The 25,968-nt window shown below is 43.7% G+C and overlaps 1 protein-coding gene across 1 annotated transcript; it reads left to right on the top strand.

The window, feature by feature from the left end:
- The first annotated feature begins 89 nt into the window (after window positions 1–89).
- On the top strand, window positions 90–25,968 carry LARS1 (leucyl-tRNA synthetase 1). The gene is made up of 32 exons (XM_068206270.1): window positions 90–223; window positions 1,103–1,221; window positions 2,680–2,767; window positions 3,404–3,484; window positions 3,915–4,055; window positions 5,193–5,354; window positions 6,025–6,137; window positions 6,546–6,609; window positions 7,136–7,203; window positions 7,520–7,745; window positions 8,821–8,908; window positions 8,999–9,075; window positions 9,737–9,790; window positions 10,472–10,612; window positions 11,349–11,426; window positions 12,303–12,388; window positions 12,479–12,544; window positions 12,638–12,720; window positions 13,319–13,457; window positions 15,440–15,649; window positions 16,482–16,539; window positions 17,250–17,313; window positions 17,913–18,096; window positions 18,318–18,408; window positions 19,239–19,379; window positions 19,919–20,059; window positions 20,143–20,253; window positions 21,098–21,208; window positions 23,229–23,333; window positions 24,477–24,572; window positions 24,956–25,088; window positions 25,763–25,968. Exons 1-32 carry the CDS (start codon window positions 218–220, stop codon window positions 25,966–25,968), a joined length of 3,531 nt encoding a protein of 1,176 aa, XP_068062371.1. The 5' UTR covers window positions 90–217.

Raw genomic sequence — 25,968 nt, 5'->3', positions numbered from 1 at the left:
CTCGGCCCGGCGCACCGGGCTCACTTTCCCCTCCCCAGCCGGGACGAGCCGCCGTAGCGATCGCTCCGCTCGCTCTCCCTGCCGCACTCTTGTCTCCCCTCCCTTCACGCTAAAAGGGGTCCGGAGTCCCCCCGCCCGCTGGCTTGGTACGGCCGGGGCTCCCCCGCCCGCTGCCGCTGTTGGCACGGCCCGTGCGGGCCCCGTCCGGCGCGGCAATATGGCGGTGAGTGCAGAGCGGGCCGCAGTTCGGCTCCGCGCTCCTCGGGGGCTCGTGGGGTTCTCCGGGGCTCCTCCCCGGCTCCTCAGGGTCACTCTTCGGCGCCGCGGTCTCCGGGAAGAGAGTCCCATAGCGACGTGCACTGGGCCTTTGGCCGGCGGCTGCGGCCCCTTGGTGTAAAGGTCTTAGGAGTGTCTTGGTTTTGGTGGGAAAAAACGAAATTCTCAACCTTTATGAGTGCAGAATGCGTGTGTCCGTAATGCGTGTGTCCTTTAACAATTCCTGTGTGTTATATGGTGGAAGAATAAGGTGCTTTAGTACTTGCCATATGTTATGTGATAAAATAATGAGAGGAAGGGCTGCTGAACAGTGATTTGATTGAAATCGCTTGGAATGCTTTACCTGGCGAACTCCGTGAACTGCAGTTAGACTTGTTACCTGCCCTCTTCCTGGCATAGGGAGTGCTGTGCCCACTTTATGTACGCCAAAAGGGGGAGGCATCGCATGGGTTTATGGAGTCTGGAATAAAACCAGAATTCTGTGGGAGCTTGCACTTACGATTTATATCCTCTTCTGCCTCCCCAGTTCAGACATCTCTGAGTTTGTTCTTTATTGGCAAGATGGCCAGTGTGTGTGTATATCCTGGCTGCTGTAGAGTCCTTTGCTGTGGACAGTGGTTGTTGGGGCTTTCCCTGCAGACCTTGGGCGCAGTTTCAGAAGGCTGGATCTCAGGACACAGCCCCACAGAGCCGCCTCTCCTGCCCTGCTGAGAGGTGAAGCAGTGCTTCCCTTCCCAGGGAGGTCAGGGGTGGTCTGTGATAGGGTACAGCTCTGTTATTTCTTACCCTGTTCAGCCAGACTTCCCTTCCTTTCTCTGCTGAACAGGAGCGTAAAGGAACAGCGAAAGTGGATTTCCTGAAGAAGATTGAAAGAGAGGTCCAGCATAAGTGGGAGCATGATCGAGTGTTTGAGATCAATGCTGCAGACAGGAAGGACCAGAGGAGGTATCGTTGTACTTGGTTTTTCACTGCTTGAAATGTCTTTTCATTCAAAATCTGGTGGAGGGAAAAAGTGGCCCCTTTCCAATGAGCAGAATTCATGGCTCAGCTGGAGAGACTTGCTCACACGTTGTTGACGTTTCTGTAGCTGATGACATACAGCAGCTGAGTACGTGTGTGGCTGAGTTCCAGCAGGATGAGAGAAGCTTTTTCACTCCTGGCAGTGTCAGTACCCTCTGTGGGCTTAGAACCAGGTTCTGTTTGTGACTTGTGCTCTTTGACGTGGAGGAGGTTCCGCGGTGGGATGCCTGGGCCCTCGCCCCTGGGGAGGTTCCACTCGGAGGGAAGGTGTGTCCTGCTCTGCCTCACAGAGCTCAGCAGTGCTGGGCTCCTGCTGTGGAGCAGCCCCTTGTGCCTGTGCAGAAAGGGAGGAAGGCTCAGTCCCCAGGGAGGCTGCGGGGACGGCAGGTGACCAGCCTGTCACCACGGGCTGCAGCCCCAGCGGGGATGGGGAGAGCTGTGGGGAGGAAGAGCCTTTCACAGGTGCACAGAGTGCTCTGCACCGTTGGGGAAGGCCATATAACTCTCTTGATTTTGTTTCTGCCCCAGAGTAAACACTGAGAGACTTGTTCGTCCTCTGGGAATGCAGAGCGTGCTTGGAAGCACGGTTCCTTTGGAATTGCTGGGATCCATGCCCTTCACAGGTGTGGAGGGCTGTCTGGGGGAGCAGCATTAGTCCTGTGGAAGGTCTTTGACTGGAAAAGCAGTGACCTTGGCAGTATGAGGTTAATACTTGGTGTGTGGGAAAGGCAGACTAAACCAAGATAATAACTGAAGTGGTGTAATAGGTGTCAGGTTCTTAAATTGTAGATTTTGCAGGCAAACAAATGACTTGGCCTTTATTCCTTCATGTTAATTGATCGAGGGAGTGTGTGAAGGGAGGCATGAAGTAGAGTACAAAGGTAAAGGTAGAAATTCAGTGTCCTAAACGTAAATATTTTCTTAGCTGCTTTGAGTACTCAGGTTCCAACGACGTAATGCATCTTTGAAACACCCTGCAACAATATATCCCTGTGAAAGGTGTGATTGCTTGCAGTGTGCCCTTAAAATCTGAACTCACACAGTGGGAGATTAAGTAAATTACTTTAAGCCTTTGCTGTAATTAATTTTCAGAAGCAGGATTAGAATTTGTTACCTTTGGGAACGTGCTATATCTATTTCAATGTTTCTGTATGATGTCAGTCCTCTGTGGGTTTTTTCTTTTGTGTTTATTTTTTAGGATGATCAAGCCTGTTAGTATATCAGCTCTTTGAAATCAAATACTTCTGTTACTGGAAAGGAAAATATTTTAACATCACTATGGGCTGATAATAGCTGAACATCCCAGTTACCTGTTTTGCTCATGTGTTGTCATGGTCATTTACAAAGCTAATTATGTGCTTTAATTCTTTACTTTCTTCTCAGCAAAGGGAAGTACTTTGTTACCTTTCCTTACCCCTACATGAATGGCCGCCTGCACCTGGGACACACGTTTTCCTTATCTAAATGTGAGGTAAAAATTCTCCTTTGCTGATACCTTTAAATACTATTCTGGAACAAATGCTGTTTTTGTAGTTCAGTTTTGAGCTAATAGGATGTCATGTCAATTCCTTCATTGCTTTAGTGATGACTTATTAAACTTTCCTTTTTTCCCACATTTTCAGAAGAAATATTGCTAGCTGAAGGGAAATTCCATTAATGTAATTTTTAATCTGATGAGATAGGGCTGCAGGTGTTTCCTGTGTTTGTTCTTTGAAATGAGATTTTTAGGAGATGCTGCTAAATGGCTCAGACTTCACGAGGGACCTGTCCCTTTTGTTTGTGGTTGCTGCGCTCTGTGACCTGTGTGGGAGCAGGTTTTGGGTGCTGGGGGTAGGATTCCAGAGCAGCCCCCTGTGCACCCGCAGGTCTCTGGTGCAGCCAGCCTGGAAGCCTGGCACGCCCGTGCCTGTGCAAAGCCTGGCATGCCCGTGCCTGTGCAGCCGCAGGGGCAGGCCTGGAAACAAACTGGGTTTCAGCTTCCTGCAGAGCTGCCCCCAGCTCTGGCAGCTGCCAGTGGCTGCGTTAGAGGAGTCAGAGCTGTGTTTGAGCAGGTGCTGGCTCAGCCTGGGGCTGTTCCTGTCTCAGCTGTTCCATTTTCCCTGTCTAGTTCGCAGTCGGGTACCAGAGGCTGAAGGGGAGGAGCTGCCTGTTTCCCTTTGGGCTGCACTGCACGGGGATGCCCATCAAGGTGAGACTTCTGCAGTTGCTGGGGGGGGTGTTTCTGATGGGGTTTTTATCCCTAAGGCTGCTTGGAGCCTTGCTTACTGTCCATCCCCAACATCACCTTAGTTTATTTAAAAACTCACCAGGACAATGTGATTTGGAACCTGAATTTGTAATAAACATGTGTTGTGCTTGAGCTATAACATCACTTTAAAAGACAAAAAGCTGGAAAACTGAATTTTACCTCTTGGATGTTTTCCTTTGCAAGAAAATCCTTACAGTAAACTGCTTCCTGCCCTGGAAGGTGTTCTGGAAGTGGCAGGATCTCCTAGATCTTAATGCAAGGTCCAAAAAAAGTTTAAAGTGTGGAATGCAAATGTTATAAGTAAAACCCACTCCTTGGCTGTGATTGCAGCCGGTGCCCTGGCTGACACACTCCCAATATCTCTGTTCAGGCTTGTGCAGATAAGCTGAAAAGAGAAATGGAGTTGTATGGTTGCCCACCTGAATTTCCTGATGAGGAGGAGGAAGAAGAAGAAAATTCTGGTAAAAAAGAGGAAGAAATTATCATCAAAGACAAAGCAAAAGGCAAAAAGGTAAAGTTTAAACCAAACCTTCCTGGACTGAGAGCTGTACTGTCAAAACTTCGGTGTGCACATTGTAGCTTTTCCTCCTTTGGGCTCACAGAAACCTTGATACAAAGATTTTATTGTTTTTTTTCAAGGCAGCTGAGTTACCTTTAGGGTGGACTTGAAAAAATCCATTAACTGCATGGTTCCAGAGATACCATGTTAATGCATGAGCCCTTATTGGTAAGCTAATGCTCTGCCTAATAGTTTTCTGAGAAAAAACAGATCAGATACAGAGTAAGACTTTCATTTTTTTTCCTCTCTTTTTTTTTTAATCCATTCATCGAACATTCATAAGCAGGTTGTAGGAAATAACCCTGCTTTCTCAGAGGTAAAGCATGTGTATTCCTGCTGTTCTGGTTATTTTTAAGTTGGTATCTAGCCAGTTCTGTCTAGACAGGCTCAGTAAAATAATCCAAACTATTTTCACTTACCAGGTATTTAAATGAGATTTAGGATTTTGGGAGTATCTCAAAGCAAGGCAAAGAATCAAGTCTGGGAAAAGTTTAGAGATGCTCTGTATGTTGTTTATGCATGCTGAAGAGATTGTCCCACTGGAACTGCTGGCTTTGGGGTTCTGGCTGCTGTACAGGACAGAAGGTGTGACCTTGCCTGGGTCACTGCTGGGCAGAGACAGGAGATTCTCAAGGGACAACAGCTGGGGAAAGTGCCATGAGCAAAGTGATAGCAGCAAAGGTTTTTGGTACAGGGGTGCAGGGCTATCCACCTTTTCGTGGTGCAAAAACCCATGGGTTTGAGCAGGGCCTCGACAACAGGCAATTCCTTGCCAGGTTGTTGTGGCAGAGGCTCTGCAGGTGCTTTGGACGTTGGCATGGAACAGTTGGGAAGAGGAGGGTTAGGGAATGAACAGTGAATACAAGGTATGGTAGAGTACACCCTGTATTCTTCACCTCTGTGAAGACAGGGTGTAGAATGGAAACTCTAATCAATTATCCACACTGTTAGAGGGAGGCTGTGAGAATATTTAAGAGTATTAACTTGTGTATCTGGAATCTGAAACCATAACATTAACAGAGGCAAAGAGACACAAATGCTCTTGTGACAAGACTGTGGGCTTCTTCCTAATCCCAATTGTTCTTTCAGAGCAAGGCTGCTGCCAAGACTGGCTCTTCCAAATACCAGTGGGGAATCATGAAGTCTTTGGGTCTGTCTGATGAAGAAGTGGTCAGTTTTTCTGAAGCTGAGCACTGGCTGGATTATTTCCCTCCCCTTGCTGTCCAGGATCTGAAGAGCATGGGATTGAAGGTGACTCTGGGTGATCCCAACCTCAGATATGCAGGCAGCTGTACCTGTATTGTTACTGTGTTGGTGAATGTGCTGCTTCTCCTTGAGATTTTCTGTGTTATACCAGCATAATTCCAGGAATGTTTCTGATATCTATGAAGTTAGTAATTTAACATTTTAATGTCTGGGTTTTAATTAAGTGCTTCCTTATATAGAGCTGTGACCCTGTACAGTGGTCACAGCTGGAAATTAGTCCAATGAAGACGTTATGACCTATGGGTCCCATGTGAGATAACTTGTCGGTAGTCAGTATTGACAGTAGTTCTATTTGACATCACATCATTCTTCTTCCTAAAAGTACTTGTCCTGCTGACAACAGATTTTTGAAATGAAAAGAAATAAAGATGATGAAACAAGGCAGTACTGAATTTCAGCTTGAATGGCTGGTTAAAACTACTACAAAACCTCTAAATTTCTCAGTCAGTGGAGAGACCTCGAGTCTTTGACATCTCTGCTCTGAGAGAGCAGGCACAGATGTGTATTTAAGCTTACACCCTTTATGGGATATGTACTTGCATTGTCTTTTTGGAGAGAAAGCTCTTTTTATTTTTTAAATAATAGTTATGGTATTATGAGATTCCTTTGATTTCTTGATTGTGCTTGCTTACTGGAGCCTCTTGCCCATTTTCAGGTGGACTGGAGGCGTTCCTTCATTACAACAAATGTCAATCCCTATTATGATTCCTTTGTGCGATGGCAGTTCCTTACACTAAAGGAAAGAAATAAGATTAAGTTTGGTAAAAGGTAAGCTGCCACTCAGCTCTGAGTTTTTGGGAGTGTGGATAAGCTCAGCTGTACCAGAGACAGAACCCTGTGACACGTCTCTAGAGCATGCTTTTAACTCACATGAAACCAGAATCTTTCCTTGCTGGTGCTCTGCCTGACATGGTGAAGTGTAGTCGTTGTGCCAGCAAAACTTGTGAGATCTGTCTTCCAGGTTTAGTTTTTCCATGGGTACCAACTCCAAGCAAAAATGGGTCAGTTCTGAAAGCTCTTGTGAAAACTGAACAGTGGCACTGATGGAAACAGATCCGCACAAAATTTGAAAATGCCATTAAGAGGGTTTTTTTTTTCCCCAGAGAGATATTTCTTTCTTCTTGCTCTAGCTCTATACACTATTTTAATTACTGCTAAATGAAAATCTTTTTCTAGATATACAATTTATTCCCCTAAAGATGGGCAGCCTTGCATGGATCATGACAGGCAAACAGGAGAGGTAATATTTTAACTTGACATTTTCATGCATTGCTTATGATTAAGTACTAAATAGAAAGTAAGTTGTATCTTAGAGCAAAACATAGTTTGGATGTGCAGAGTCACTGGCTCTCAGCTGTCAGTGCATGTGAAAATTGAATGAACTCCTCTCTTGAGCAGATTTGTCTGGAACTATGGATAGTATTTTCCATTGTATCTGGTTTATGTGATTGTTTGGCAATCTCTGCCAGCAGCATCGCTCCATTGTATTGTTATTTGTTGAAACTAAAGAAGCTGTTGTTAACTTAGATGTTGCTCAGACAGTCTGTGACTGATAAGTTTTTGGCTGTAGGAACACAGTATAAACTCTCTGCAGTCTGTATTTTAGTGAACAGCCTTTCATATTAATGGAAATAGGATTTACTCTGAGGAAAGCATCAGTACCTTAAATAGTGTTTGGATTAGGTTCCTACAGAATAGGATTTATTTTCTTTCCTGCTCAAATGAGTTCCATTTATTGATTGTTGCACTGTTTGTGGGAATTGTAGGGTGTTGGGCCTCAAGAATACACGCTGATAAAAATGAAGGTGTTGGATCCTTACCCTGCAAAATTGAGGTAGGTCTTGACTTTTTCGTGGCAGATGGACTCTGTCTCCTGGCCAGAACATGCAGAATTTAATTTCACCTGGTTATTTCCATCACTTCAAAGACCTTGTCAGAATTTTGACCTGCTCTATTTGCTGTGTCTGCATGGACCTCAAGATGGAATTAAAAAAAAAAAAAAAAGAAAATGGAAAACCCACAATGAATTAATGATCCACTTCTGTCTCTTAGGAAATGTTGCTTGGAAATTGATGTTAGTTTAAATGCCTGTTCTGTATGAGCTGTAATGATTTTATTTTGATAACGTATCCAGTACCTTTTCCCCTCAGTGGCTTGAGAGGAAAAAACATCTTCCTGGTGGCTGCCACGCTCAGGCCAGAGACCATGTTTGGCCAGACCAACTGCTGGCTGCGCCCGGACATGAAGTACATCGGCTTCGAGACGGGCAGCGGGGACATCTTCATCTGCACCCAGCGCGCTGCCCGGAACATGTCCTACCAGGGCTTCACCAAGGACAACGGGGTCGTGCCCGTGGTCAAGGAGCTGATGGGAGAGGTGAGCATCCTGCAGTGTGCTGGGCAGGTTCAGCTGCTCCTCTGGGGCTTAGAAAGGTGATGGTGGAGTTCTAATTGTAAAGAAATTACAGGAGGTATTGCAAAAATTTTGGAGTGACGGAAATCTTTAGTGACAAACAATGCAAGCAGCAGGCAGCTTCCTTGACAGCCAAGCCAGAGCTGCTGCTGGGAGAATAACCTGGTGCACTTAGCTGGGGACAGATGTATTCCTATTCCTTCAGTGTGATGTGATGAAAGGATAGTGTTAAGTAACACTTTTCTGCTTGCTAGGATGAGTAAATGGAAAGGGAAGGGGAAAACTAACAGCTAGAAGGGGTTATGTGGAAAAGGCTTTTGTTGGTACTGACATTTCCAGTACATCTGTGTGAATGAAGCTTTCTTAGCTGGGTAGTGAATGTCAGTGGTTTTGGGGTTTGCTGTCCTTAACCTGTGTGCTTTGAGCAAGTGTCATCAGTGGTGTTTATTCATCCTGATACAAAACACCTTCAGCTGTTTGCATCCCTTCATTCACTACAACTTGTCACCATCTTTCTTGATCTTGCTTTGAAGAACGAAGCAGAAAATATGTGCTTTTTTCATTTGTTAGTAGACATGATGTGAATTCAAGCAAATTAGTGAGGTAGAAATCACTGCTACATCTTGACTGCCTCCTGTCAGTGTGTGAATATCTTGACAATACACTTGCTTTGTTTAATGTCACTTTTGACACTGGCTTCCTAAGCCACTTCTGCCTCAGTGCTGTTGTGCTTCAGATACTTGTAAGCAAACTGTCCTGCTTCCTATGCTTTCCCAATTTTACATACTTATAGTTTAAGTTTCTTGGTATTTGGTATTTGACTTTTCTACCAATATATAACCTATATCCTGTCTCAAATAGTACCACTCGTTTTCATATGTACTTCCTCCTTGTCCATCTGTATATAAAATGTATTTAATTTGTTTGTAATGTGTCAGGAAAATTTACAGACAATTTGAAGAGTATCTGCCAGGAGAGCTTACTCTACTAGGCTGAAAGCTCCTGATTTACTGTAATGCTGTTCCTTTGTCCTGCTCAGGAGATTCTTGGTGCTGCGCTTTCAGCACCCCTCACCACCTACAAGGTCATATATGCCCTGCCCATGCTCACCATCAAGGAGGATAAAGGTAATTCTGCAGCAGAGCCTGTTGGATGGGCACTGGCATTCAGTATGTGGGGACTAATCCTTTCATCTCTTTATCTTTTCCTTTGCCAAGGAACTGGAGTGGTGACAAGTGTTCCCTCTGACTCTCCAGATGACTTTGCAGCCCTGAGAGACTTGAAAAAGAAGCAGGTCAGTCTCTCAACTGAATTGTTTCTGTTTCCTTCCCCTAGAGAAGAGGGTCAAAAATGAATATCCAGTGGGTAAAATGAAACTTACTTTAGTTGGCATTTTGCCATCTCTAACTTGAAATCGAAGCAGTTAAAAGTTATTGAAGTTTAAACCAACTGGTGTAGGACAGATGGTTTTTTGTTTTTTTTTTTTTTTTTTCAGACTTCAGGTCTGAGTTTTTGATGAGAATCATGTAACTTGCACTGCATGTTAAGGTAGAGGAGAGCACCAGTTAAACAGAAATGAATTCCTATTGTGGAAATTACTTTCAAAAATGAGATTGAGATTCTCTGTGAATTTCAAATGAGACTGAAAATGATTGTTACTAACTGCAGGAGTACATCAGTGTCTGAACAGCTATCCCTGGCTACTGAATTTTTGCCCACTCATTTTAGGGTAGAGCAATATCAATTTTTCCCCTTTTAAAAGATGTAGACAATTATGGCAAAGAATCACCTGGAAATGAGATGAGGATTGAGCTCAGGTGCCAGAAATGGTGAGAAAGCAGGGAAGTGGCTTTGTCTGATTTTAATAAAACATTATGTACAAAGAAAACACTATGAATGGATAAAAGCATCTAGAAGACTTCTATATATTGCTTTTTTTTCTTCCAACTTTCAAGGCTTTGAGGGTGAAGTATGGCATCAGAGATGAAATGGTCCTGCCATTTGAGCCGGTGAGTGCACCCACGTGTGTCCATCTACAGCACATAGGATGTTATGCTCACTGATGACAAACTAACCAGGAGCTGTGCCACCTCTTCCAGAGTTTCTATTTAAAGTCCTTCTCAGCTGAAAGAGCTGAAAAATGTAAAGTTTTCATATTTTCCTGTAGTTACAGCATTTGGTCTGTTAAGGGTTGCAACCAAGATTTGTTGTTCAATTCTATACTTCAGAGAGAAAGGAAAGTGTCATTTTTTAATGGGCGTTATTGTTTTGGGAAATGGAATTCATCATTTTCCTGATAACCTGTTGGTTGATTCAAACTTAGTGCCCTCATGGCCTGATTAGGTGGGTGTCTGTTCAGTGCAAAAAGCTGAAGTCCCTCACTGTTAGCACGGCCTCGAGGCTGAGGCAGCTTTCATTAGAAAATGCAGGTTACAGGTAAAGCCGCTCCAGTATTCTGCAGAACCCTTGGTTCCACGCACCAGCTCCAGTCCTGGCACAGCTCCGTGTCATGGCAGGGGACACACCTGGGCAGCTCAGGAGTCCCCCTGGGGGCTGCCAGAACTTCTGGGCGATGAGTGGAATTGCAGCAATCTGTTGTAAACCCTGTGTAACCTCTGTTGGATGCTGTGAATGTATGGAGTGAGCAGTGGGGTGCAGGAGGGGTTTGACAGCCCTCTGTTAATTCTCAGGTGCCCATCATTGAAATCCCAGGCTATGGCAGCCTTTGTGCTCCATTTGTCTGTGACGAGCTCAAAATCCAGAGCCAGAATGACAGAGAGAAGCTTGCAGAGGCCAAGGAGAGAGTGTACCTGAAAGCATTCTATGAGGGGGTAAGTAATACAAGATTTTGGTAAGTGGATTCTTGGTGAGTTTAACTAGGAGAAAAAAAAAGGCAGGTAAAGAATTGGAAAAAAAAATCTCAAGAAAGAGGGACAGTGTCCTTTTTTCCCAAAAAAAAAGTCCCAAAGGACTCTTCATTTAGACTCTTCCTGCAGTTAGGTTCTGCAGTTGAAGGGGTGATGTAGAATTGGAGAAAGTTTCCACTCACACATTCCTGTGTTCTCTGAGCATTATAACCTGGTTTCTGAACAAGTAATCACCTTCTGGGGAGCTGATCCATTTTGTTGCAAGTATGGATAGGGAAACTGATATGAAATGACAAGATGTTATTGTTTACAGGGGGTTTTTTGTTTTGCTTTTGGTTTTTTTTTTTGTTGTTGTTGTTTTGGGGTTTTTTGTGTTTGTTTTGGTTTTTTCTTTTTTTCTCCTGTCTTTACCTCAGTAGCTCACCAGTTGTATTTCTCAGGTGCTCTTTTTTAAGCAAATGATAGTTTTTATTTCTAACTCTTTGCAATCTGCCATCTGTGTGGATGCTGACATGTGTACAAACTGTTTTTGGGTAAAGATGACTGCACGTAATTAAAAAAAACCAACACCTGTACTGTTATTTTTTGCGTGTCAAAGATTGCAGCACCTCCTACTTCCTTATATTGATTTGAACACCTCTGGCACCTATTTCTTGCTAAATTTTGAAAAAATATTATCTCCTGTGACCTATCTTTACAGGTGATGTTGGTGGATGAATTCAAAGGACAAAAAGTTCAAGATGTCAAGAAACGCATTCAGAAGCTGATGTTGGATAAGGTATGTGACAGTGTGCACACAGCTGCTTCTGAATTGTCTGCTTTGCCCTTTTCACAGGGCTGAGTCACCAGAGAAAGCCCTGGTGTGGTTCTGGAGCCCTCAGGGTGCTTTGGGTCACTGCAGAGAGAGGGACCTGGTGTTCTTGGGCTGAGTGGGCTGAGCAGCTTCATTAGAGTTCTCTTGTTCCCTGCCTTATTCTGTCACCCTCCCCAGGACATGTTCTGGTGGTCCAATTTATTCTTTAATATAGGTGGGAGGGTACTGGAAGTGTAGGACCTGGACTGTCAAGTCTCTTTCAAGCCAGTGAAGGAGATGTGTGATGTGCAAATGCCCCCTTGCTGGGCTCCTGTTTCAGAGAGCAGTAAACAAACAGTGATTGTGGTTTCCCTCTAATGAGACTCCCTGTTGAGGATTGGGAGTGAGAGAGGCTTCAGGCCATCATTCCCTTGTTGTTGTGGCATTGTTATGTCCAGATTATAATGCATCAGCACGGATGATGTGTGCAAGTAGATTTGAAGCTCAGCATCCCATTTTTCTTTGCCTTTCCCCCTCCCTCTGTCCCTCAGAGTTTTCTAGGAGCTGTTTCAATCAGGGGGCATAGTCAGTGTGGAATATTTTGTGCTTATGTCCTCCTTTTCCTCATGCATTCTGTACAAAGTGCTGTGAGCTAGTACCTTAGAGAAGTACAGAGTTAAGCCTTGCCTCATTTTACCCAAGGGAATACTGAGGCAGAGAGCTTGGCAGTGGTGAGAGCTATGCAGTAAATTCTATAAACCAAATTAGAATAGAGGGGGATGCTTTTTAGTAAGCTATCAGGATTTTCAGTACTTTGCTAAGTACTTAAATCTCAGCTTTCATTGCCCTTTCAACTCTTAGGGTGAAGCCATGATTTATATGGAACCTGAGAAACAAGTTATATCGAGATCTGCTGATGAGTGTGTTGTGGCCCTTTGTGACCAGTGGTGAGTGAAACAAAGCTGCACTTATAAAGTTGCTCCAGTTGTACACTACCTCTCGATTGCTTTATTACAATAAACCTCTCCTGACTGTAGGTATTTAGATTATGGGGAAGTGAGCTGGAAGAAACAGACGTCAGAGTGCTTGCAACATCTGGAGACGTGAGTTATGAATGTGGCTGTAAAGGAGAGTGACTTTGCTGCTGTTGGTGGGGTCTGAGAGAGCTGAAGGCAGTAAGAGCTTCTTTCTTACAGGTTCTGTGAAGAGACTAGGAGAAATTTTGAAGCTACCTTAGGTTGGCTACAAGAGCATGCGTGCTCCAGGACGTATGGCTTAGGTAGGCTAAACATTCCTTTCTCAGTTGATTCTTTGTAAGGATGGTACTCCTCGTTTCATTTGGAAGGCTTAAGTGCTACACAACATCCCCAGTGGTATAGAGAAGTGTCCAACTTGTATCTTGGCCCAGCATCCCAGAGAAGGTGTGCTTTGTTGGAAGTGCTTGGGGCTGGTAATACTTGCACTGCTACAGGTAGTCTCTGCAGCATCTTAGTAGCTTTCTGCCTGGGCCATTGATTTGGAATGGACCTCAGAAGAGGGATCTTATACCATTTCTTGAGTTTTCTTCTCAAATTCTGATTAGCCTTCATCTTGTGTAGCCTGACATGGGACAGCTGCTAGATGTGCACTGTAACCCACAGCAGATGTTCTTGAGCTGAGCTGTGTCAGGAAATAGGCTGAAAATCAGTAAGTGTTTGCTCTTGAGTAAAATTTTCAAATGCATAGTTTAATTTTTCAACCAAATATTTCTTAAAAGCATAAGCATAAGTAGTAATGCTTATATGTATGTTTATGTGTTCCACTGAAAATCATCAGCTGCTCCTGTGTGCATGTGGGTCGGGGTGGTGCTGGGGTGCCTGACACAGCCTTCCCTGCAGGGACCCGTTTGCCTTGGGATGAGCAGTGGCTGATCGAGTCTCTCTCTGACTCCACCATCTACATGGCCTATTACACTGTGGCTCACCTGCTGCAGGGGGGGAACCTGAGGGGCCAAGGAGAATCTCCCCTGGGCATCAGGTAAGGAGAGTGAACCATGAAGTTCTCTTGTTTAATTAGGTGTGCTTATCTCCTGAATTGCTCTGCAGAAAGATTTGCCAAGGAGGCTGAGTCTTCGCTTTTGTGTGTGAAAAGCGTCTTTATTAAACTTAACCTGCCATGACCTGAGTTAGAACAGGTTTGCAGAGGGGCAGTAAGGAAAGAGAGGAGTGTGACAGGCAGTTAGAGAGAGAGTGGGAAAATGCTTCTCTGAAAGAACTGTGTGGAGAGCAAATCGCCTTCTTCAATACTTGTTTGACTTGGCCTTGAAATGGGCCTTGGCACGTTGCTGGGTGATTGGTTTCAGTGGCTGCTTAGGTGTCTGCTTGCTGAGACTGCTGTGCACCACAATAAATTTTAGGCTCCAGTGTACAGAGGGAGTAGAATTTAGCTCTTGGTTTTTGTCACTGTCACTCTCCTGGAAGCTCAGAACCATCTTTTATCCACAACTTGTCTGTGGAAGTCTTCAGAGCAAGGGGCAGGAGGCATGTCACCTCTTGGTTGGAGTGGCTTTTGAAGTGTGGTGATAGGGGTCAGAGAGATGAGATACTGCAGCTCAGTCAGGAGTTGAAAAAACACTTCAGACTGTGCCTTGAATCATCTGCTCTAATTCTATGTGGTTTATGGACTAATTTCTGGAGTAGTTTACATATTGGAATGGAAACTTTTCTTACTGTATGTTATAACTAATCTGAAAACCATTTCCAAAATAAACATTCTGATTCTTACAGACAGAAATACCTCTTGAGACTGGGCAAGGTTGTCATTTGGGCTCAAACCTCTCTAATTACAGAGAAGCTGTGCACGAGCTAGTCGTGTCAAGAAACAAGCTTTGAAGTGAGCATCCTGGGCCCTGAATTACAGATTTGATGTAATTAAGCATGTACAATTAGAGTGCTCTCCCATGCAAGTAGATAACATCTAGCAGCCTTCGAAAATGCTTTTTACTGATACTTGCTCTGTGGCATGAAGGAAAAGGGGGTTTATGGCCCATCCTTTCAGTCACCTTCAGTTACAATGAATTATGCACCAAACACAAACCCAGTCACAGCAAAGGAATTTAAAAGCATAGAACAAGAACTGCCAGAACCAAACCAGCAAACCTGTGCCAGTAGGATTTATTCTGAACTGGTAGTACAGACCACCATCTGAGGTGTTTTTTTTAATGTGCACTGGAAGTATTTGGGGTCCAGAATGCTTTTCCTCTCTGCATAGCACAGGTCCAAGCCCCTTAGCAGGTGCTGACATGTAGCAAGTTTTGGCTTGAAAGTATGTAATTTGGAATGCATGCAGTATCTGGTGCACTCTACTGAAGCTCTGAGAACCAGGAATTAGAATCTCTGTAGAAACAAGGAGGATATGTGTCAATGCAGCCCAGTGGCCACAGAGCTGTGGGTATCAGTTGCATCTCATCAGTATTTTCCTTCAAAATTGTGGATCTTACCTCTGGTAATTGGTAAGACGTGTCTTGCAGTAAAAGTTAATTTAAAATTTTCATTCCATTTGAAGTATGAAAAGACCACAAATATTTTCCATGTAGGAGGCAACCTTGAACTGTACAGCAGTTCTCTCCTGTCCTGCCCTTTGACTTCTGGGAAGCCAGAAGGAATAGCTCCATGAGGCATACCAGTGAGGGGTTCTCAGTGTTCATTTAAGGTGGTGCTGAGTCTTGGGTGGTGACATTTGGAAAAGAAATTATCAGGTTTCCAGGATATTCAAGATTATGCTTTAATTATTAATCACTTTTTCTTTATGGGAGTCTTTATGTTTAATTGGGAAATCTCCAAGGGCAGTTTAAACAGGTGCATGGGTTGAGCAGTTCTGAATTTTGTTTCTGACATTGGATTTACTCATCTGAACTCGGGCAAAGGCCCTGGGCACTCTGTTTAAGCTGCCTTACAGAAAGTGCTGTAGAATGTGAGGAGCTTTTACTGACTGTGCCATGTGGGACTGATTCTGTGCAGGGCGCATCAAATGAGCAAAGAGGTTTGGGATTACATCTTCTTCAAGACAGCTCCATTCCCTAAAACTGAGATTCCAAAGGAAAAGTTGGATAAGCTGAAGGAGGAGTTTGAATTTTGGTATCCTGTGGATCTCAGAGTTTCTGGCAAAGACCTTGTTCCAAATCACCTGTCGTACTACCTCTACAATCATGTGGCCATGTGGTCAGAAAGGTGAGTAGGGATATGATGCAGGTAAAGCTGGAGAGTTTGCAGTTCTGTTACATTTGCTAATGGCCTTTGGACTGTACAGCATTTAGAACTGCGTTGAAAACGTATTCTTTCATGTTGCAGTTTTGATACAGTTGTCTATAATAGAAGTTGTTGAAATGGAAAGGTTTTTTTGCCTTTATTTCTCCTGTTTTTTCTGCATTATCTCCTCCTATGGATTTCCCAGTGTTGAGTTGTATTCCTGCACTGGAATTTATTTGACTTTATTATTAAGTCACCTTAATTCCTTCTCAAGGATGGTTAAAAGAGCCATATGTATTCCCATGGGCTGTGCAGGACTGGTTGAGAATCTTTGCCCACTGCATGCTTTTATGGTGAAAATACTGTTTGCATTCCCTTGAATTTTGGTTTAGGGCTTGTATAAAACTCTATATAGGAAAAGTGTGTTTCTGATGTATAGTAACGATGATTGTGGATAATTTAATATCTCCTTCCTTCATGGGTAGAACTGTTGTGTGCTCTTGGGCAGTGCCAATCACTGTCCTTTAAATTAAAAATACCTGAACAGAGGAAGGTGATGTAAGTGAACTGTAATTGCAGGTGCACTGCTCCCTGCCTTGTGTTGCAGCAATGATAATCCTTAGCCTTTATACTGTAGTTCTTTTCATCTTCAGAGACACTCCTTAATATATTTAAGACAACCCTTAGGTAAATTTTTTTTAAGATTCCACTCAAGGTGTTCATCTCAAACTGGAACATAAAATGTTTGTTCCTTTTTTTAAAAAGAGAAAATATATTTACTTGGCCAAAAGATTTCTATCTTGCCTTTGAACAGGGAAAAATGGCCAGTAGCTGTGAGAGCCAACGGACATCTGCTCCTCAATTCCGAAAAGGTACGGTGAGGTTTTTTTGTGACATGGCTTTTGTGTTGTCAAAATAGGCATTTGCTAGGCAGACTGGAAACTTCTTGGGATGTAAGCAGGGGAAATAGTGACATTTCTTCATTAGAGGTAAAGACCTGCCTTGCCTGTGATTCTATGTAGCACTTTCTCTTAAGTCAGCCCTTGTGTAGTCTCGCCAATTTAGGGAAGAGTTCAGTGCATTTCTGTTAAGTTTTAGGGTAATATAGAATGTTTATTTATTTAAATAAAGTTTATCTTTTTAGAGCATTGGAGTAGATGCAGTGAGAAGAAAATGTTTGTGCCATTAGCTTGCTAATATGTGCAAGTTCTGACATTGAATTGAATTGAAAGTGCCTGAACCCAAGAATTAGGCATGGGAGACTGTCTGATATGAATCAAAAAAACCCCAAAACAAGTCCTAGTGGAGTTCTTCTTGAAAAATCAATACATGGTGATCTGAAGCCGCCAGTTTTAAAGTAGTATTTAAGTTTAATTTAGGGAATTTCTCAGATTATATTTTGTTGCTGAGCGCCTGCAGAGTTCAGTCTGCTTTTGCTGTGAGAACTCATTCAGATTTACCAAAGTGCTTTTTGCTGTGATTCATGAGAAAATTGTTTGCCCAAACCCTATTTGGGTCTGTCTTGCTTATCCACCAACACAGGGGATGTGTGAGAAAACAAACACTCTTATCTTTCTTTCAGATGTCTAAATCGACAGGCAACTTCCTCACCCTCACTCAAGCTGTTGACAAGTTTTCTGCAGATGGTGAGTGCGTTCTGACCTGCATCTGATTGTCAATTATGCCAAAACGACTAAAGTGAGTGTTTTGCTCTCAAAGGAGTTTATTGGAGTACCAAATGGCAATAATTCTGCCACTTACCAGCTGTTCTTGTTGAAAAGCTGAACTCCACTTGGAAGATTGGGATGTGTTTTAGCACACCTGGTTCAGCCAGGAGCTGCTCTTGGGGCTGACTCTCCAGGAGCAGCCTGCTTGATCTCTCTGCATTCACTGAAGGGATCAGAGCACAGGACATGCTGTTGGTGTGCATGGGGTGTGTACATATTTGTGCCCTGCGTATCCATGTGTGCCATGCTTCTCCCATGCTCCTGTGTTTTGGGCAGAGACCGTGCTGGTCTCCTGGTTCTGGTGTCTGTCTGGTCCCCTCCCAAGGAGGGCAGTGTTCCTCTCCCAGGAGAAGTGCCTCCTTTGAGGCATCTCTGGCTTGCCAGGCAGTTTGTGACCTGGCTTTGCATTTGTTAACTCCAGCTGAGGTGAGCTGGCACAGGTGCAGGAGGCACGGCACTCCATGGGTATTGGCCAGCTCGTAGCACCCAGCCCTGGCAGCTGATCCCCTTTTCTTCAGGCATGCGTTTGGCCTTGGCTGATGCTGGAGACACTGTTGAAGATGCCAACTTTGTGGAAGCCATGGCAGATGCTGGTATTCTTCGTCTCTACACGTGGGTGGAGTGGGTGAAGGAGATGATTGCAAACAGAGACAGCCTGAGGAGTGGCCCAGCCAGCACCTTCAATGACAGAGTCTTTGCCAGGTGTGGTACAAAGGTTAATAATACAGTTTGAACCAGGTTTTTCCTTGCAAGGAGGAAACCTGTAGTTATTTTTTTTTTCTAAAGATTAATGACTTCCATTAAAAAGAGCTCATTCCAGAATAGGTTATGGGGTTTGGCTGCATTGGTGATAGTTGGCAGTGTTGCCATTACATGGGGCAGACTATGTGGTATTGATGTTGTCACTTCGCTTCCCTCCCCAGTGAGATGAATGCAGGCATAATGAAGACAGACCAAAATTATGAGAAGATGATGTTTAAGGAAGCTCTGAAAACTGGCTTCTTTGAGTTTCAGGTAGGAGGTGTAAGAAAGTGGCACCCGATATTTGTTACTTTATGGATTTCTTTTGATCCTTCTGTCTCTGATCCTTAATCATACAGCTGAATTGGAATCAGAATTGTGTCAAGAAACAAGAATACTTCAAGGGAATAAATGTGGAATTGTAGAGCTTTATAAAGCTTTATAAAGGTCCAGAGGAAAGCAAATGCAATTCTGCAAATAGTCCTGATATCTAATATGAGCAAGAAGGTGCTTTAAAAAAGACACTATTAAGAAGTATTGCCTTTCTTTATATCTTTCGTGATAAAGGACTCTTCATAAGAAATCCAGATAATGCATCAACAAAATTGTTTGGAAGCATAGTGCTTTTTGATATCCTCCATAAACCATGTCTCCAGAGTGTCTGCAGAGCCATGCTGCTCCATTTAATGAATTACACACTCTCCTTCATGTGGCTGCTTTGAGATACTCAGGAGTAGGGTTAAATAGGCTGAATTATGTGTAATGATAGATCATATTCATTGCCTTTTTCTTAGTTCTTATTAGTATCTGTATATAAGTTATTTGGGATGACAGCACCTGATAAACAGCTGTGGACGTTACTGTCTTTTATGTTTGTGCCAATAGACAGTTTTTTAAAGTACCATGTAAATGCAAAAATCCAATGGCCAACTGGCAGATTCATATGTGGGTGCTTCAGGAAAATACAGTTCTTAGAACTCAGTAATGGATTATGAGAAGCTGCTCACGTTCTGAAGGCATGTTGGAGTCCACAGGTGTGTGTGTGTGTGGCTCTGGTATTTCTCCCTTGCAGCAGAGGGCTGATGGCTGTGTTGTTGTTCCAGGCAGCAAAAGACAAGTACCGGGAGCTGGCCATCGAGGGGATGCACAGGGAGCTGGTGTTCCAGTTCATCGAGGTGCAGACTCTGCTGCTGGCTCCCATCTGCCCCCACCTGTGTGAGCACATCTGGTCCCTGCTGGGGAAGGTACTGATGTTTCAGTTCTGCCATTGATTCAGATCTGAACTTTTATGGATTTCAGTAACGCCCATGTCAGGCTTTCAGATATTCATGCACAACTAGGAAAGATGTGTCAGAATCCAAGGAATCATACTGGCTCATTGTCCCTGGGACAGTGACTGCAGGGAGCTGGCCTGTTGCCATGATGATATGTGCAACATTAATACCAGTCACTATCATTGTTTGTTTACAAAGAGGTGATCTAACATTTAGTGCAACAATGCAATAGTCTTACACTTCTGAGTAAAGCTTAGTTCTGACGTTTTTTAAGCCCTCTGCTTGTAGATGGCATTCCATAGGCATATGGTAGTTGTGATTGTATGTATAGCCCTGAACACAATTGCTGTGCTTCTTGTCTGTGTGCCCTCTCCTTTAGGGTGTTATGGGTAGGTGCTCACTGAGGTCCAAACTGGCTAAACTCTCTTTTCCAATCAAGCTGTAATGGTTGGAAACCCACCAGCTACCGTGTGTTCACTCAGTGCATTCCTGTCTTGCTCTGCCCAAAGGCTGACTCCATCATGAGGGCCTCGTGGCCAGCAGCAGGGCCCGTGGATGAGGTGTTGATCCGCTCCTCTCAGTACCTGATGGAAGCAGCTCACGACCTCCGCCTCCGCCTCAAGAGCTACATGGCGCCTGTGAAGGGCAAGGTCAGGCTGCTCTCTTTGTGTGCACGTGTGATAATGCTCTATTGCCTAGGGACTTCTTCCTGATTTTTCTTTTATTTCCTCAGAAAAGTACAAAAGAGCCTTCCCAGAAGCCTTCTCACTGTACCATCTACGTGGCAAAGAGCTACCCACCGTGGCAGCACACCACCCTGTCTGTCCTGCGTAAGCACTTCCAGGTGCTCGTCCCCTCCTCTGCCCTCCAGCTGCTTGCCAGCTGTTTGGGTGCTCATCTGTAGAAAGTTTATAAGCTCTACTTTGTTACCAAATTATTTCAGTAGATTAATTTTCTATATGCTTTTACAACTGTCCAGTAAGTTTTGATGCTTAATGAAAATGTCCCAAGGACTGTCATTTATTTGACAGTTGCATTTCATTGGTTTTGACAATCTGAGTAAAAAACATGCCTCTGCCCTATCGTTTCTTCCAATTGTAAGTGGTTAGCTTTTAAATATTCTTTACAAGTATGTTTTTGAGGAAACATGGTTGACTGACAGACTACTGCTGCCTAACTCTGCAGGTGGGCTTAGAAGCTTTGTTCTAGTCCTTGAGTAAGTGTATACCACTCAGAAGTGTCACAAGAAATTGCTGAAATGGAACAAGTCAGTCATAAGAAGAAATATATTAACAGAACAGAAGGATCTGTGCTTCTGACATGGGGAAACTGCTGAGAGTGGCTTTTGGGATCCTGATGAGCCATCCTCAGCTTGAACACACCAGGGTTGTATCTGATAGATTCGGGAGTCCTGACTATTCCAGCTTGTGGCAATGAGATAAACCAACATTCCTCATGTGGAATTTGTTCTTGGGGCTATTCACCTTTGGGCATTGTATAGGTTTTTTTCCTGTATTAGTGTTAAATGCTATTTGGGTTTCAGAAGGATGAGAAAACTATCTGTGGAATCAATGATGCTGACCAACCTTGCTGGTACTTATGGGAAAGCAGGAAAGGTATATGATATTGAATGGCAAGTTTTTTTTGTGATAGCTGTTCTCTTTTATACTTGTTCATCCCTGTTTTAGGTCAGTGGAGGTCAGCTGCCAGATAATAAAGTAATTGCCAGTGAGCTGAACACCTTGCCAGAGCTGAAGAAGTATATGAAGAAGGTGATGCCTTTTGTTGCCATGGTTAAGGTAAGTGTCAGAGGGACAGTTCTGGTACTGGAAAGGCTTTTGTGAATGCAGTGTCTCCCCCTTGCCCTTTGCTTATGTGGCATCTTCAAGGATTTGTTTATAAACATCTTTTACATCTCTAGAAGAACTATATAATAAAAATGTCTCCATGTGAATTAGCCCAGGTGAGCTCTGGACTGGTTGAAGTTTGGTGCTTCCTGTGTTTTGTTGGTGATACAATCTGTACTTCAAACATACCTGGATCCCTCTGTATTTGAAATGTATCATATGTGACTTCTCCAGTTTTTCATGCTGAAATGAGTCAAGTGTTGCTTTGGAGACATAAAACCTGTAAGCTAAGAATAAGGGCAAGAGTTGATTGATTGCAGTATGTGTAAGGGAGGAAACAAGAGACTGTTCTGAGCCTTGAATGGAATTACAAATTTTGTGTGTAATTCTTATGTTTATCACTTATTATGCTGATAGTCCATTATTTTCCCTGAGTCATGCAAGCTTATGCAAATCTTGGCTTCCATTTCTTTAAAGAAACTTTCTTGTGCTTGCTGTTGCAGATGAAAATTCAATACAACAACTAGGGAGAGCCAAGAAGAAAAGAATTAACAGTTTTTTTTTAAATAGGGGTTAGGGGTTGCACTGTATGATTTAAAACCTTTTTAATGACTTTTCATGATCTGTAGAAATTGAGAGGGATTAGTAATGTAAAAAATCTTGAGTGTAAAAAAAAATTACTTTTTCTCCTTAAGCTTTAGCTTGATTTTTGAAATGCACATAATAATTACTTCTATTTGTTAGCTTTTCATGTTTTCTAAGTGGAGCTGTTCGTTGCTGTCTCTGTGGGGTTGTTCTGATTGTTCATTTTCATGGGTGCTTGGAAGCCTTCAGAGGAGCAGAGAGCACAAAGCAGTTCTGGAGCTTCCTGTGTAAGTTTGTAAGAACAGTAGGGATGTGTTAGATCCACTGATCCATCTGGGAAAGGTCAGAAAAACTCTCAGTCCTAAGAGTTAGGGCTGAACCATTGCTGTGTTTTGGTGTCTTTAGTCTGGCAGCAGTGAGTGATCTTGGGGCATGCAGGGAAGGAGCTGAGGCTTATCTCAAATCCATCTTTTTGCTTCCAAAGAGCAGCAGCCTATTTCCCACAGAGACATGGAAACACCTGAACTCAGACTCCTCTGAGCAGTGTCTTTCTCTGAAACCAATTATTCATCAGTTCTAGGGTACAAGAGGCATCTCTGCTTGTGCTTCCTACTCATCAGAGGAGGGCTGAAATGCAGGAGCACCTCTTTGATTTACAAAGGGAAGCAGTTCCATGTTAAAAGGGAATCTTTCACATTAAACTGATGAGGAAACCAGGAAACCACAACCATGCTGAGGCTGACAAAGCAGAGCTTCAAAGGAGACAGCTGGCTCAGCATGTGAGAGCCAGGCAGGGACAGATTAAACTCCAAAGAGGAAGTTCTGTTTTAGTTAAAAAAAAAAAAAAAAGTGTGGTTTTTATCCTGCCTTTAATACTGTGTCTCTTGTGACTGTTGCTGCTGGCTTTCTGGACTAATTAAGTTACTTTTATGTTAACTTACAAAGTGGTTGTTATTTCCCTGCAGAGAACTCACTGTGAGCACGTCCAGGTGTTGTGGGCTTGTCCTTTATTTTAAACTGGGTCATAAGCCTGAGTTTCCTGCTGTGAAATACCACTGAAATGCTGACTGATTTTGTGAATTCTCAACCTGCACATTAAGTAGGGATTTAAATAACTGTGAATGTCAAACACCTTTTCAATTCTATATTAAAAATGTGTTCTAATTGCTCTTACTCCTCCCATCAGTGTCACCAGCTCCCTGTAGAGGAAGAAGCCCTGTTACAAGAAAATTATTGCTCCAGTGTTAATGTTGTACCAGCAGAGAGCTCTTGGATTTACAAGCCTATTCTTTTCATGACTAATGTGGATAGTTTGCCATTTTGAAGCATCATTTTACTTGCAGCCTTTAGAGGGTTTTAATACTTTTTCCCTCCCGCCCCCCCACAGGAAAACTTGGAGAAAAATGGTTCTCGTGTTCTTGATCTCGAACTGGAGTTTGATGAACGTGCAGTGCTCATGGAGAACATTGTCTATTTGACAAATTCCCTGGAGGTTGGTACAGACTTGGCACCTACTACTTGGCATTTATTGGGATGGCTGGAGCAGCAGCCTTCCCGAAGGCTCGAAGCCTCTTTACATTAACTTCTGGGTGTGCAATGCTCAGGCAACAGTTTTTTATCAGCTTTGTCTCCATTTGTCAAATAGATGCATATGGATCTGTTCAGTGTTGGCATGAGGTACAGGGGGAGGTGAGCACTACAAACATAGTCCCAGAAAGCAGGGCTGGTTTTCACTGCAGTACTGGGTGCAGCTGTGACAGTGATGTCCACTGGCAACTTGAGGATATGTTTTTCTCTGAGCCAATCTGTATCTCACGTTTCCAGCTGAAGAAATGGGAAGGAGCTGCTTCGAGGCATTAGCAAGACCAGTCAGTCCTTGGGCACCTGCACTGGCATGTTGGCTACAGCAGGCTGTCTTCCCTCTGCAAGGAGCAGGCTCTGGGCAGGGCTTTTCACACTGTGCTGTGTAAAAGGCATCCAGTCTGGTAGCAGTTGTGCTGCTTCATATAATGAGCAGAATTTAGTTTAACAGGAACATGGTAATGAGGGGAGAGCTCAGGCACGTGGTGTTAAAAAAGCCAAAACAAACAAAACCAAACAACCCCAACACCAAAAGTCAAAATCAAAAGCAACTGTTTTTTAAGAATTAGAAACTATAGAAACTATTAGAAACTGGAAATTAGAAACTATTAGAAACTGGATGTAACTTGTACCATATGAAACAATTGTGACTTTATTGGGCTTGTCCCATGTCAGAGCAAAGCTGACAGTGAGCAGCAACTTAAACTATCTGTAAATCTTCAAACCCCTGACTGGGGGAGAGAGCAGTGTGCCCTCAGAACAGGGATACACTGCTGGGAACAGCAGAGGGGCTGGGGGGTCACTGGGGGTCCCTGTCCTTGCAGATGGACAGTGAGGTCTTGGACACGTCACACAGGGAGTAGATGACCCTCAGAGGTACCTTCCAAACAAGATTTTGTGGGTTCAGTTGTACTTTTGTTGCTTTATGGCAGTGCAGGTTTGCTTTCCCCTTTCCTACATGAACAGTTGTTTGATGGGGCTGTAACCTCTGCTGTTCCCTCTAAAGCCATTAAATACTGCTTATTCCCTTCTTCCCCATTTTTTTCTTTTACAGCTGGATCATATTGAGGTAAAGTTTGCTTCTGAAGCAGAAGATAAAATCAAAGAAGACTGCTGTCCTGGAAAACCATTTTCTATATTCAGAACTGAGGTAATATCAGAAATTCAGATATTGAAAGTCTGAAAGCTTAATTAAAAAACTTGACTTGAAACTTTGCTTTTGTCTGAGTTTTTTTAAATATACCATTTAAAAACTTTGATCAGGCATGAATGTTTACCATGTATTAATATTTCTAACTCTGAAAGTAAAAATGTCATTGATTTCCCTAAATATGTCTGAACCCTTATTACACTTTGGGCTGCATTTTAGAGTTGGGGCAGTGCTGGTATCCAGCATGGCCAGGCAGGTTCTAAAGGGATTTTATCCCTCTGGAGGATTCATTAACAGCAGATGTTTATTTGGTTTAGTTTCGTGTCTCACCTGAGGGCTCACATGCACGGGTTCTCCTTTAAGGTCTGTATTGTTTCTCACAGCCTGGCGTGTCTGTGTTTCTGGTGAACCCTCAGCCCTCCAACGGCCACTTCTCCACAAAAATGGACATCAGGCAAGGGGACAACAGAGAGACCATCATCAGGCGCCTGATGAAGATGGACAGAGGGATCAAAGGTAGCCACCAGTACAGGTGTCAGCTGTGCCAGCTGCTGAGGGGGTGCACACAGGGCTGTGACAGGACGTGGGACACACCCTGTGTGTGCAGGATGTGTGCCAGCTCCTGGGCAGGAGGTTTGGGAATGTGAGATGAAACAGGTACTCCCTCCCTGTCTTCCCAGGAGGTGTCAGTGTGCTGTTGGGCACAGGGCTGGAAGGCTGCACTTGGAGGAAGGCTTAGCTGAAGGTCCTAGGCTTCTTGGTCTGCTTAGCAGTCTTATTAGTCTGCCTTTTGATAGGGAATTGTATTGAAATCAACTCTCACCTTCCTTCCAGTCTCTGCAGTTCATTCCTCAGAAAATGAGGAATAACTGTTAAGTTACTCAGACCTGTCCTGAGACAGATAAAGCAAATTCCTAATAGCACAGTGGAATACCTAATGCTTGGAAAGTGGTATTAGGAGCTGGTGTTTCTGTGTGGTTTATCCTTATTTCTGTTGGTAACTCACTGTGTAAACCCCGAGGGAGATTGTTGTATTGGTGTAAACCTTAACAGGACAGTTATTCCCATGAGAACATATTTCCTTGGAGCAGGTGTGGAAGTTCCAAGGGTTCAGCATTGCTGTGGTTAACTCTGTGGGTGCTGTGGCCTGTGTACAGCTGCCATGGCCTAACCAGCTGCTCTCTGTGCAGATCTCTCTAAAGTGAAGCTGATGAGGTTTGATGATCCCGTGCTTGGGCCCCGCCGTGTTCCAGTCCTTGGCAAAGAGGAAGCAGGGAAAACTCCAATCCTGGAACAAGCCATCTTCCACATTGACCTGGCCCAGAGGCACGTCTGTGTCACTGAGAATGGCCTGACAAGGGACATTGGGGACACAATTGTTTACCTGGTTCATTGA

This window comes from Anomalospiza imberbis, chromosome 15 (assembly GCF_031753505.1).
Source record: "Anomalospiza imberbis isolate Cuckoo-Finch-1a 21T00152 chromosome 15, ASM3175350v1, whole genome shotgun sequence".
In the NCBI taxonomy this organism is placed as follows: Eukaryota; Metazoa; Chordata; class Aves; order Passeriformes; family Viduidae; genus Anomalospiza; species Anomalospiza imberbis.
Note: the sequence above shows the minus strand (reverse complement) of the source record. Positions and strands in the feature narration are given on the sequence as shown.

Coding starts and splice junctions, on each gene's coding strand:
- LARS1 (XM_068206270.1), top strand. Junction 15,650..16,481: donor GTGGCCATGTGGTCAGAAAG/GTGAGTAGGGAT, acceptor GCCTTTGAACAG/GGAAAAATGGCCAGTAGCTG. Junction 16,540..17,249: donor TGCTCCTCAATTCCGAAAAG/GTACGGTGAGGT, acceptor TCTTTCTTTCAG/ATGTCTAAATCGACAGGCAA.